At 35.7% G+C, this 14512-nt stretch overlaps 1 protein-coding gene across 3 annotated transcripts in view; it reads right to left on the bottom strand.

Moving 5' to 3' along the window:
• LOC150108870 (sphingomyelin phosphodiesterase 4) overlaps positions 1-14512 on the bottom strand; it is a 295822-nt gene that overhangs the window by 176280 nt on the left and 105030 nt on the right. For all 3 annotated transcript variants that reach the window (XM_090403908.1, XM_090403915.1, XM_090403923.1), the window contains exon 6: positions 9896-10062. In XM_090403908.1, coding sequence (XP_090260034.1) covers positions 9896-10062 — 167 coding nt within the window. The remainder of the gene's footprint in view (positions 1-9895; positions 10063-14512) is intronic.

The raw sequence follows: 14512 nt of genomic DNA, 5'->3' as shown, positions 1-14512 counted from the left end.
ACAATTATTTCTTACTCTGCTATTTAGATACCCAACAAGGACCAACTTTTCCTTTTTCATCGTCAGTTGCTTTCTCTAAAGCCCCCCAAAATTCCTCCACTTCTACTTAGTAGAACCTTCTGTGGGACCATAGGCACAAATAAGTCTCATTGTCCAGTTCCCCATTCTGACATTTGTCCACATAACTCTACTTGATATTGGCTACGATTCAAGAAGATTTGCTTTGTATTTAGTGTTGAATGCTATGGCTACTCCTTTTCCTTGATTGTCATTGCCTGAATATAGCATTTTGTATTTACTGCTCGGAAAGATTTCACCACTTTTCATCTTTTTTGCTTCAGTCATTCCTATTATGTCAATCTGGTATTTATCTAATTTCTCTGCTAGCTCCATTTCTTTGCCATTCAGGCTTCTTATGTTGATAGTACCGTTCTTGAACTCTGGTGATGTTGAGTTGGGGCGTGTTTCAGGATGTGTTCCAGTTCGTCCAGGTTCCCTGGAAAAGACAATAAGGGCCTTGTTTAACCTGCCAATGCCCCAGCCAACATGGAATTCTGCCACATCATTTAAGCCAATAAGAATACAATCTGGCCAGTAAAATCGCAAATTGCCAAGTCATGATCGTTCATTTGGTATAGAGGTAGATACCTAACAGGGCGCACACGAGAAGGTGATGACTGGACATTAGGTCAGAAACCCTGGTTGGTTCTCTGTATTATTCCTTTAAAGGCTATGTGAAGGTCTCCTCTCAGTTATACAGCTTTGATCCTTAAGCACCCCCCCTCTCCCATCCTTGATATGCAGTAATTATTTTGAAAAATTGCTAAATGAAACAAGCAATGACAGTACAGTAGAAAAAACACTCAACAGGCTTGCAATCAGGAATATATATCCATACTTAATAGAAAAAGCCTTCAAAAGCCTGAAATGTGGAAAGGTAGCTGAAGTAGATGATATTCGGCCAGAAATGCTCAACTATGGAGGTATAAAAGTCTTATGGTGGCTACACTGCATAGTTCAGAAGGCCTGGCCAGAGGGATGAATTTGAGATATTTTGAGTACAGCTCTCATAATACCCATATATAAAAAGAGGGAAATAAAACTGAATATGAGAATTACAGAGGCATTTTCCTATTGAGTGTTCCTAGTAGGATTTATACAAGTATACTTGAGAAGGTTTGCGGAAGGGAAGTTTGGTGAAGAACAAGCTGGATTCAGGCCAAATAGAGGCCGCCAGGATTAGATTTTCACTTTATGACAAATAGCCGCAAAATCATGGGAATATAATAAAGATCTGTATTTAAGTTTTGTAGGCCTGAAAAAGGCATATGACAAGAGAAAAGCTACTGAAAACATTATAGTTAAATGGTGTTAATGGAGTATTATTTGAAGCAATGCTTAGTCTTTATTTGAGTTGTAAGTCAGCAGTTAGAACTGAAGTATAGAAAGATGTTTGATGTTAAATCTAGTGTCAGACAAGGATGTACATTATTCCCTCTGTTATTCATTATTCATATGGATCCCATTATGAAGGGTCTGCACAGTTAGCCTAGTGGCTATGCACTTCGCAACCATATGTCCAGGGAAAGAGCGTCCTGGGTTCAATTCCCGTCAATGGCGTGAGGTGCTTAAGGATCTTTCTCAGCCATAGTCAAGTTAGCCGGTCTTGGGCATGGACTGTAGGGTCCATGCCCAAAGGTTTCTTATCTCTCCCCCCCCCCCCCCGATGTATCTGGAGATTTTCATCCCACAAGCAGGCAAACTGGCCCCGTGAACACAGATGATAGTCTTAAGATATAGTACTTCATCCCTCATTAGGAGGGCTCAACCAGTCCTAAGAGGCGGTCGAGGAAGGGGGGGGACCCACATGAATAAATAAATAAGCATTATGAAGGAAATTTACTAATTAAAGCCTGGATAGAACAGTGGATGGATGCTCTGTTCACAATGGTTTTAATGAGACCATATTGTTGAAAGAGGGGAGGGGGGGATAGTGGGACAGTCATCTACCTGTGTTGATGAGTTTTCTGTAATCTGAGGAAGAAAGGATGCCAATTTGACCATTGCACAATTAGAATATTCAAAAAAGGCAGGCTATTATTTTCTTTTTCTATAGTGAACCAGATTCTGCAGTGCTGGCTGAGGTGGAGGAGGAAAGAGTAATGTGTCTGAGCCATCTAGTCAAACAGAGAACACATCAATGTATCTTATCCAAATAGAAGGTTTGAGAATGGCAGCATCAAGAGAAACATGTTTTTCAATAACATGTTTCTCTATACAGAAACTGGACAGAGTAGGGGTGAACCCATGGAAGTACCTTCTGTTTCAATAAGGTGTCCTTCTAAGAGAAGTAAGGATGCCAAAAAAAGAGATCAATGATGTTTGGGGGGGGGGGGATAAGAAACCTTTTCAGTAAATTTAAATAAAGTGTCAGAAAGAGGGATATTTGTAAATAAGCAGGTGTCAAAGATCACTACAATATCATTATTGGTTAAAACTAAATTTTGGATTAAAGATTTGGAATTTTTTTAGATAAGATGAACTGTGGCCAATACGTGAGATTAAAGATTTAGAGGAGTGGAGGGGAGAAGTAAGTGGCATCTACTATGAGACAATGAGGTTAATCTGTATATATTGGTGGTGGGGGGGAGATTAAAAGGTTTGAGTTTTTTTTTAATAACTTGAGGAGGCCAGGATGTTATTTTTTAAAAGCTATTTTAAAAAATATACATTTTTTAAAGGTTAAAGACAGCTTCAAGAGGCTGCATCTGTTGCTGAGAAGATCTGTAAAGGTTATGTTGTTTAATATGTTTATCCTTTATTTTCTGAAATTCTTTGTGGGCAGATTTATCTAAAATATCAGAGAATGCTCCAAAGTTCAGGGTCGAAAATAGAAGAGAAGAGCTAATGGCTGCGTTAATAGCAGAAAATGTCACATCTTGGGTTCCTGAAGTTGTTAAAAAACCTTTTAGTCCTATTCCCTCCCCTCAAAGCAATAAAAATCAACTAAAATTCATAAACCAAATTATCCTCTCCATCCCATAGCAGATGCTGATGACCTCCCCTCCTTTAAATTAGCCAAAACCTTTAATTTCACTTACTGGTCACACTTCATCTCATAAAAAAATCTCAATCATTTCAAATCTTTAATCTAAATTTCAAACAATGATATTATGGTTAAAAAACAGCCATAATCTAAATAAATATGGTTGTGTTAAACTTCAAGATTTGGGAAACTAATTCTTATGTCTGCTGCCAAACAGCATCCATACAGAGCAACTCTCATAGGGCTTTAGGCTTAAAAATTTTTTTTTACTGATTTTGTGTGTGTGTGTGTGAGAGGAGAGAGAGAGAGAGAGAGAGAGAGAGAATGTCAGAACAATTAAACCTGCCATTCATTATTTCACTATGCTGTATTCATTCTATTAAATTTTATTATGAGTAACCAAGGATCTAAGTCTAAATACATGGTGATATACTTCAATAATTGGGTCTGAGGTTTCAGAGGAATATTCTCTAAGAGGGTGGTTATCTGTATATTAAAAATCCAGCATAACTATCACTTAACTACTGCAATATAAATTGCAGAGGATCACAATAAATCCATCAATTAGGGAGTTTCAACTCCACGTCAAGAAATGTTACCTCACATTGCATTTTATTTATCCTGCTGGCAAAAAAATTGTAGAAATCAGGTGTACACCAAACCAATGGTAGGATTCTCTGCATGGTGAAGTTGTTGAATTCATTTGATATGAATACATCATTTATTAAACATTTTCCAGATTCACAGGAAGAAATACTAAGGTATTTATAGTATTAACATCGACTGTGTGTGTGTGTGTGCGCGCGCGCGTGCACACAGTGCTAAACAGTAAATGACACACTCCTGGAAATAACATGCTTGCTCACCATTAATGAACACAAATTAATTTGAGAACTCATGAAAACCAAAACTGATATATATTTATCAGTGACAGTTGTCAAAACGAAGTTACAAATCATGCACAATCCTTCCCTTTAGTGTTACACGGTGATCAGCATTCGCATATCCGTGTTATATATAACTATTTTAATTTTCCGACGTTTCGACCTTCATATTAAGGTCATCATCTGGAGTATATACATATATACAGAGACAAGCTGAATCACATTTCACACAGTATGCTAAAGAGACAATGATTTGATCAATGGTTATTCTACTGGCATGAGAGCAAGTGAAAATAGAATATAAAAAAAAAATTAAACAACAAAAAATACAAATAAAAAATTAATTAAGAACTACATCAAAGCTATATTTTATTTAAGAAAACATCAGAGAAACATTCTTTCATATAGACAGCTTTATAACAGTAACAATGATGTCCTAATGTTACATGACAATTGTTATATTAGATTTAAGATTCTGGATAGGGAGAAAGGTTAAGTGGTAGAATATGTGCCATCCATATGCTTAGGATTTTTAGACCATCATTATTGTTAATGATTAGGGTGGTTGATAAGGATCTCTCAAGCTTCCTTAAATTTGCCATGTTTTGGTGTGATGTAAACAAGTAGATCTTTTCCAGTCAATTCTATGTAAACTGTTCAGGGCATGATCAGAAAGACCAGCTTCATCATTGTTATTATATTTAATGTGTCGTTTATGTTCCTTTTGTCTGATAGGAATTGTGCATCTTGTTTCTCCCTATATAGGGTAGATTACAGGTGCAATAAATATGGTATACTCCAGGGTGGGCCAGCGGAGGGAGTGGGTCTTTAAGCAGAACATTGAAAAGCAGAAAACACTTCCGTTTCCAGATACACTTGTCACATGTCTTCCTTCTGGCAGTCTTTCCTCCAATGTTTACAAGAAACCAACACATAGTGGCCAATATATACACACAAACTCCTACCACCACCACCCGAAACGAAAACTAGGTGTCATTAATACTCTAAAAAACAGGGCTTTGAATATTTGCTCCAATGAACAAGCACTTAAAGATGAATTTAAAGTTATCAGCAATACTTTCCTAAAAAATTGTTACAGCCAAAATATTATCAACAAAATTCTTTACAAGACCTCACTAAAAAACAAAGATAAACTAGACCACAATAAAACTATAACCATTCCATACATTAAAGGAACATCAGATAAAATAAACAGAATACTACAGAAATACAACCTTAAAACCACCTTTAAACCTCCTACAAAATTAAAGAGCTTACTCAGCTCATCTAAAGACCCGCTCCCTCTGCTGGCCCACCCTGAAGTATACCATATTTATTGCACCTGTAATCTATCCTATATAGGGGAAACAGGATGAACAATTCTTATCAGACAAAAGAAACAAACAACACATTAAATAATTATGGTGAAGCTGGTCTTTCTGATCATGCCCTGAACAGTTTACATAGAATTGACTGGAAAAGATCTATTTGTTTACATCACACACATGGTATGAACGTAAATTTAAGGAAGCTTGTGAGATCCTTATTGACCACCCTAATCATTAACAATAATGATGGTCTAAAACTTCCAAGCATATGGAAGGCACATATTCTACCCACTTAACCTTCCTCCCTCAGTGTTAACTATAAATACAACCATAAGTAATCCAGAATCTTAAATCTAATATAACAATTGTCATGTAAAATTAGGACATCATTGTTACTGTAAGAAAGCTATCTATATGAAAGAATGTTTCTCTGATGTTATCTTAAGTAGAATATAGCTTTGATATAGTTTTTAATTAATTTATTTTTTATTTGTATTTTTTGTTATTTAATTTTTTTTTAATATTCTATTTTCACTGGAGGTCATGCCAGTAGAATAACCATTGATCAAATCATTGTCTCTTTAGCATACTGTGTGAAATGTAATTCAGCTTGTCTCTGTATATACTTCAGATGACCTTAATATGAAGGGTGAAATGTCGGGAAATTAAAATAGTTATTTATAACACAGTTGTAAAGTCCATAACAACATGTTTAAAACGAAAAAATGCACAAAATGCTAACTATATTTTTCAACAAAAATGTACACAACCATTTTCAATAATAACATACCAAGCTAACATAAACCACCTGACTGCAATATTTGCTAGTTAAAGTACTAGTAGTATGTTGATTTACGTGCTAACATACCCCCCAAATATTTTGATGAAAAACTCCTCCCCTTCTAGGTGTAAAGAACTGCAAGTTGGAACAATGAATGCTTTAATTATTAGAAGAAACACACGTATAAACCACAGTGAAAATTATTTAATTGTAAATATTTCAAACCTAAGTATCTTAGGATGTCATCAGTACAGTATTTAAACAAAATTAGGAATAACATACAGTTAGTGCGCATGATTACAATAGAATCTCATGAAAACGTGCATAACGTGCTAAAGTAGTACAAAAAAACATTAATTATTTAACACAATTTTGTATGATAATTTCCCATACTTTAGGAATAGTAAGAACGTCGTTGTGGTTTAGGTTTGGTCTGTGTAGTAGGGCTTCAGAACTTTCTTTGTATAAACGTTCAATAAAGATCTATGTAAAAGTTTAGCCTTTTCCCAATGGATCCTATGGTTTGGATTTTCAATTCCATGTTGAGAGAGGCCAGATTTCTACGGTTTAAGAAGACGAATGTGGTCTTGATGTTCCGAGAACTTTTACATAGATCTTTATTGAACGTTTATACAAAGAAAGTTCTGAAGCCCTACTACACAGACCAAACCTAAACCGCAACGATGTTCTTACTATTCCTAAAGTATGGGAAATTATCATACAAAATTGTGTTAAATAATTAACGTTTTTTTGTACTACTTTAGCACGTTATGCACGTCTTCATGAGATTCTATTGTAATCATGTGCACTAACTGTATGTTATTCCTAATTTTGTTTAAATACTGTTCTGATGATGTCCTCAGATACTCAGGATGAAATATTTACAATTAAATAATTTTCACTGTGGTTTATACGTGTGTTTCTTCTAATTATGAACGCACCACAGGTTTTGTTATTTAAAAAAAAAAAAAAAAAGAATGCTTTCAAGTAATAACATGCATCTTGCCACTCATATACTAAAATTGGAACCTAGTGTCATATAAACATGTAACATCCCTTTGGAATAGTTAAATACAGGATGAGTCAAAATGATGCCATAATCCCAGCAAAGGTTGCTCGATTGGTAGAGCCTCTGGTAATAATGGCTCATGCAAAAAAGTTAAGCAAGTTTGAGCACAGTTAGTAGTTGGAAGGGATTCAATTGTTCGATGCTGCTGGCACTCACCCCCCCTGATGAGTCTTTGGACTCCCTGGAGGTGTCATATAATAATAATGTCTTTTTTTTTCAAATACTTTTTTCTCCTCAATAAATGTATCAAACTGTGCACATCATTTTGATTCACACCTATTATAAGAGAAAAATATATCCATTATCTTAACAAAATAACAGTAATTAATAATTTTAAGATGCACTGATGTTACTCAAATTTAACAGAATCTTCAATTCTGAACTTTCATATCTGAACAAAATTCAGATATTCCTGAAGTGAGTTTCATTAATAAAAGCTTTACTGTAGAATATCTGCCCAAATGAATATGATAAATGCTTTTTTTTGCTTGTTTTATTAAATGTTAAAACTTACTTTCATATAGGCACATTCATTAAAAAAGCTTAACACATGGTTCAAGAGAAGAATTATTTCTCAAATTATATGACACAATGTTAGAAGAAAAATCAGATAACAGCTCTTCATGCAGTGAAAACTTATTTCCTCAATTTTCATGTATGTATTATATATCCATGTGTCTACAGAGTGATCAAATTTAAGTCTTTCTCTCACTTGATTAAAAAGTGCAATTTGAAATTTGAAGCATTATTTATTCATTATAAACTTTATGTGATGCTTCCATTAATGCAACAATAACTGAATCAGATACTTTCAACTTATTGATTTGTTACAACTTCTATTCCTTTTTTAAATTTGAACTTTGTTACGAATGTGGATAAATTACATTTGATCACAATGTGCAAGTAACTAGAAATTATTATGCAGCGATGCTTAACTTCAAGGTTCAAAATTTGCTGCCTGCTTACAACAACTGAAACAGATTATTATTATTATATTTTATTTTATTGTTATATAATAAAATAATAGTGATAGCAAAACATACAGTCAGTCAGTATATGATATTCTGTATATGCATGTTCTGCTAAAGAGCAAAATCTATGTTAGATGTTATCTGGTATGTATATTTGGTCACCTGGTTTCATTGTGATGTGCAAACATTGGAGAATATCCAGAGATAAATGACTAAGAGATTATCAGAGCATTCTTGAATGTGGGGGAGAGAGAGGTTAAAAGGAATTACAGGGTTTAGCAGAGAGGAGGAAAAGAGGTGATATGACAGATGTATATTTAAGTAAGGGAGAGAATTATCAGATTAATATAAAAATAGAAGGTGAAAGAGGAAGAACCAGAAGCCATTTCTGGAAATTGTATAACAGCATGGTGAAGGGTGTAAAGAGTAGATTTTTTACTGGAGAATTGTGAGTGAATGGAAAACATTACAATGTGAATGATGCAGGGAGTGTTAAGGATTTTAAAATTCAATATGATAACCATACTGTTAGTTGAATGAACCTCCCATGATGAGTCTGCTGACCCCCATGGAGAAATTCAACAACTTTTAGTTATCTAGTAAAAGAGTGAACAATGTACAATTCTCAAGAGTATGGTTTTTACTTTATCAGAATCCTGGTATGTACACTCAAGGGATGTAGAATACCATGATATGAGTAATTTAAACATGTAGCACTAACTTTTACAACAAATTAGTCTTAAGTATGTTAGGCCTCTAATATCAATAGATTTTTTTAAAATTTTCTGAAGTTATAAAGTATCATATTACACTGATCTCTTGAAATTATCATCTGAGAGTTCTTTGCTTGCAACGACCAATCAAAGTATAATTAATCTCACCCACACAAAATGAAAGTCATTCAATGTTAATTACTAAATTATAGAAATATTTTATCCATTATTTCACCACAAAGATGCCAAATAGATACTATTTTTTATTTCAACTAATTTCGTGAAATGCTTTATTTCACTTCATCAGGAAATAACATGAATAAACTAAAAAATTAGAAAGCAAGTAAAAAAACAGTTAACATCTCTAGTGAACTGCCAGCCTTGATCGGTGCTTTTATTTTCAATGTTCCTGAAGTGTTCCGATCAGTGCATCTTTCCAGATCTGCCTGTCTGTCCTATGTAGTGTAGACCACAATTGCAACTGACCTTGTAGATATCTGGTTTTTAAAGTGGCAGATGTGGCGGTTTAAGGCGATTACAGATTTTATTGATTTGGTAAAAAGCTAACATTAAAGTTTTGTTGGTGAAGCAATCTTGCTATTTTATCTGTGACTGATTGTACATATGAGAGAATCACTGCTGCTTTTATAGTCTGATTTGGAGATTGAAATAATTTTTTTATTTTTTTTATTTTTTATTAAATGATACTTTCAAGTCATGTTTGCTTATGTTTCGAGTAAATTTCTTTGAACCTTCTGAATGATTCTGTTTTCTTTAAAAGAAATCTTTAATCTCTTTTGATAATGGAAATGTTTATCTTCTGAATATCCTGTTTTGCTACAGCCATAACAGTGATACAAGAGAAGAACAATGCCCTGAATCAAGAGAGCTGCATGTAATATATTACAAGTGGCAGACTGAATTTAATGTTAAAAATATAGTGGGAAGTGGGAAAATGAAATAGATGAAATGCATTCCTCAACCCCAAGCTGCCAACACCTTCAACAACAATAACAAACAATAATGAGATGAGAAATGCTCAAGTACACTGACACAAAAATGCACATAATGTAACAAAAAAGAATTAAAATTTTATGCATTACCTGAAGTAAGATGTGGGAAATGCTTGCTGTCCAGCTTGTGTTAATAGATTAGTAGGGATTGGTAATGGTGGAATGGTACTACCATCTGATGGTAGAAAAAAAGCCAAGTAATCTTCAAGGAGACAGCAGTATAGGGAAGGTGATAAATTGATAGATTCAAGGACGTGCTGTATTAGAAAATATAAAATAAACCTTCACTTAAAATTCTAGCACAATATTACAGTGAGAAAGTATATAATAAATAAATAAATAAATGTAAACACACTAGTTTCATTTTAAAATTTTGCTGTAGCAGTAACAACCAAACATCAGCGACAAAATTATCATAGCTATTTATTTGAATCTATTTACAGCTCAATTCATATAAAAATCAGTATTAGTAATTACTGGATTAGCAAAACAATTCACTACCCAATTTTTTTCTTTCATTTCTAGTATGAAATGCAACCTTAATCTTCTTCTTCTACAGCTTCTCCCACTTAAGTGGGGTCACTGTTGGTTATGAGTCTCCTCCACACCTTCCTGTCTTGGGCTGTCACCACATCCAAGTTCTTCATCTTCAAGTCCTCTTCTACCAGCTCCCTCCATCTCTTCTTTGGCCGCCCACGCTTCCGCCTTCCTTGCACATCCATCTGCATGACCCTTCTTCCCACATATTCGTCCTCCCTCCTCATCACATGACCAAACCATCTCAACCTTGCCTCCTGTATTTTCGCTCCTAAGTTCGTAACTTTCACTGTTCCCCTGACATAGTCATTTCTCAGATGATCCTTTCTGGTCACACCGCACATCCACCTAACCATTCTCATCTCTGCTACTTCCATCCTGCTGATGTTATTTTTCCTCAGTGCCACAGTTTCTATAGCATATGTCATAGCTGGCCTCACTACTGTCCTATAAATTTTGCCTTTCAGATTGATCGGCACCCTCTTATCGCATAACACTCCAGCCATCTCCCTCCAGTTCCTCCAACCCGCTTGTATCCTGCATCCCACTTCCTTCTCAGCTCCTCCATCTTCTTCCACTGTTGAATCTAAGTATCTAAAGTCTCTCACCTTCCTGATGACATTTCCTTCCAGCTCCAGATCTGTCTCCTGGCCACCACCCACTGCGCAACACATATACTCTGTCTTACTTCTGCTCACTCTCATACCTCTCTCTTCCAGTACTTTTCTCCATCTTTCCAGTTTAGTTTCCGCTTCTTCTCTTGAATCTACACACAGCAAGATGTCATCTGCATATAACATTGTCCAAGGTGCATCTTCTCTCACCTCCTCTGTTACCACCTCCATCACAATATTAAACAGAAACGGACTTAATGCTGACCCTTGATGTAAGCCAACTGTTACTTGAAAACTTTCTGTCTGTCCCAAACAGGTCCGAACGCTTGTTTTCACATTTCTGTACATTTCCCGCACCAACCTGACATATTTCTCCGGCACCTTCTTCTCCCTCAGACACCTCCAGACTTCTTGCCTTGGCACTCTATCGTATGCTTTCTCCAGATCAATAAATACCAGATGTAGCTCCCTTTGTTTCTCTCGATATTTTTCCATCATCTGTCGTAACCCAAAGATAGCATCTGTTGTTGATCTACCAGGCATGAAGCCAAATTGTTCCTTTGCAATCTCCACCTCCTCCCTCAATCTACCATCAAGAACCCTTTCTAGGATCTTCATTGTGTGGGACATCAACTTTATTCCTCTGTAATTTTTACAGTCTTGTGCATCCCCTTTACCCTTGTAGATGGGAACAAGAGTACTCTCCCTCCATTCCTCGGGTATATTTTCCTGTTGGCAAACTTTCATGAACAGGTCCCACAGCAGGTCGATTCCCTCTTCCCCCAGTGCCTTCCATGCCTCCACTGGAATTCTGTCGGGGCCCACTGCTTTTCCATTCTTCATCCTCTTCATGGCCTCCGTCACTTCCATTCTACTGATGTTCTGCACCATCCCCTCAGAAGGCTGCCCATCTCCTCTGTGAGTCCTTGCATTTTCCTCATTCAAAAGTTCCTCAAAGTATATTTTCCATCTGTTTCTTATGTCTACATCCCTCCATAATACTCTTCCTTCAGCATCTTTGATCTGCCTCACATGTAAGATGTCCTTAGCTGCTTTATTTCTACATTTCGCTAGTTGGTAAATTTTTCTCTGTCCTTCCTTTGTTTCTAATTGATCATACAGATCTTGATATGCCATGGCCTTCGCCTGTGCCACAACTCTCTTGGCTTCTTGGCACAGGCGAAGGCCATGAAATGCAACCTTAATACAAGAACAAATTTTCAATTTCTTGGATAATTTAACTTCTACCTCACACATCTGGCTTGTTTCCATTAATTTATTTCACATTCATCTTTGTTCCTGATATCATTTTTCCAAATACAGTTGACAGAGCTTCATTTGACATTCCTACACCATATTTAAAGAATCTCAATAGCTCACTCAGGTGGCTTCAACAATGCCTTTTGGTTGGAAAGATGTGAGGTCAAAACCTGTCTAGAATGGGAAAAAAAAAAAAAAACTAACAGCAAGTTAGCCAGTCTCATATGGAGCTGACAGAGCTTCCTCTCCTGGAAACTCAGGAACACATGTAATTGACAGCTATGATATACTATGCAGACAGGATTAACTGCTCTATCAAAGCATTAATCAGGTGACTAAGAAGCCAAGTTACGTGGCAGTGACAGTCCGAGCTTAACATGCAAGAGATGAGACATTATAATGAAAGTGCAATGAACAATCTTACCTCTTTTAGTAATCATGAAACAAGCTAAACCAGGCAAATATTTTTTACTGAGTTTTCCACCTTTGATTACTTTTCACAACCCTTTAAAAATAGAATTATAAAGAAAGGTTTGCTATAAACGAAGAGCTATGATCAAGTTTCTATTGACTCAGAAGGAAATAGGAATTTTAGAGACACGTTCAAAGGCATTACAATTAAAAGAAGGTTAGATGATTAGCCAAAAATGCAGATGAGACAGAAAAATGAAAAGCTTAATTCCATGATCAACATTTATACTGCTTTCTTCCCCAATATAGAGAATATGGCAAAGCAACTTAGAATATGAGGCAAGCATCATCATCATCATATTCCTGATAGTACCCACAAGGGGTGTACAGGATATGATAGTACCACATGAAAAAGTTACACCACCACTAACTTCCTATCTATCTACAATTTTCCTACAAATCAATCTGTTACCTGTCAAGACTCCAACATTATCAGATCTTATATTTCTGTCTTCTAAGGCACTTTTTACTGTATCAATCAACCTATATCTTGGTCTTCCTCTGGGTCCTTCTCCTGCCAACCTAGCAGCGAAGACTTGTTTAGCTATTCTTTCCTCTCCCATTCTGTTTAAGTGACCATACCACCCGAGATTAGCTGTGCTAACACATTCCTGGATGCTAATAATTTCAAGTTCTTTCCTAATATCCTCGTTTTTAAATATGATATTGCCATTGATGCCATCTGTTTACGCCCCAAATCCTTCTCAGGCCTCTGTGCAGGTTTTCTGAACTATACAGTATAGCCACTGTAAGGTTTTTATACTTCAATACTTGAGCATTTCTGGTCAAATACCATCTTGTCTAGCTGCCTTTCAACATTTCAGGCTTTTGATGGCTTTTTCTATTTTAAGTATGGATTTACTTGGGGAGTGTTTTTTTATCACTGTGATGTCATTGATTGTTTCACTTAGCAATTTTTCAGTAATTACTGTATTCATCAAGGATATCTTTTTCTCCAGTTTTCACGTCACCTTTATCATCTCTAATTCCTTTTATAGTACTCTTTCCTCCATTTCTGAGCTTTTTCAACAGCCTCCAGAATATTTTGCCACCTTCTTGATATTTATTTTCTATGTTCTTACCAAAGTCTTCCTATGACTTTTGTTTAGGCTAGCTTTACAGTGTTTAGCTTTCTTATATTTGTCTCTGTATTCTCTAAGAGCACAAGCTGACTTATTTGTCAGGAAATTTTGATAAGCTTACTTCTTATCAACTTCTTCACTGTCTCTTTAACTTCCTGTGTCCACTATGGAGTTCTGATTTTTCTATCCTTGCAGACCACATGCCTCTCTGGCTGAATCAATCAATGTTTTCTTCAGGATTTACCACTGAATCTCCTCCAAGATTTGGTTCCTATTCCCAAACTCTTTCGTTTTTTCTTCAATAATGCTTGTGTATGAAGCAAGCATATATCCTCTATTTATATGTTCCTTAGTTCATATATTTTGCAAAAGTAAAATCCTTGCCATTGTTGAATGACAATACTTGTTCATCTTAACTTAAAAAAAAATCCTTATAAAGAATTCTCACACATTTGGGAGAGGATTCAAATTCAGATCTCTCAGCCATAGAGTGTGATCTGTTCTTTCAACTACGCCATAATGATCAAAAGTGCAACAGCCACAACCCAACCATGATCCAAGAGTATACCAATGACATCACTTATCATTTACTAGTTGTTCTAGCCAGACCTTATAGGAGAACATGATCGCTGCCCAAGCGTCCATATATTCGCCTCCTACTGGTCTATTTTGATAAGGTTTGACTGACCTGACAGCTGTTTCAAACCGATTGGTTCTCCTCAAAGACCAGACAGAAACCTTAA

The sequence above is a fragment of the Typopeltis vanoorti genome, chromosome 2, assembly GCF_054136105.1.
Source record: "Typopeltis vanoorti isolate ZY-2024b chromosome 2, IOZ_Tvanoo_1.0, whole genome shotgun sequence".
Taxonomy (NCBI): Eukaryota; Metazoa; Arthropoda; class Arachnida; order Uropygi; family Thelyphonidae; genus Typopeltis; species Typopeltis vanoorti.
This window is presented reverse-complemented; position numbering and strand designations above follow the sequence as displayed.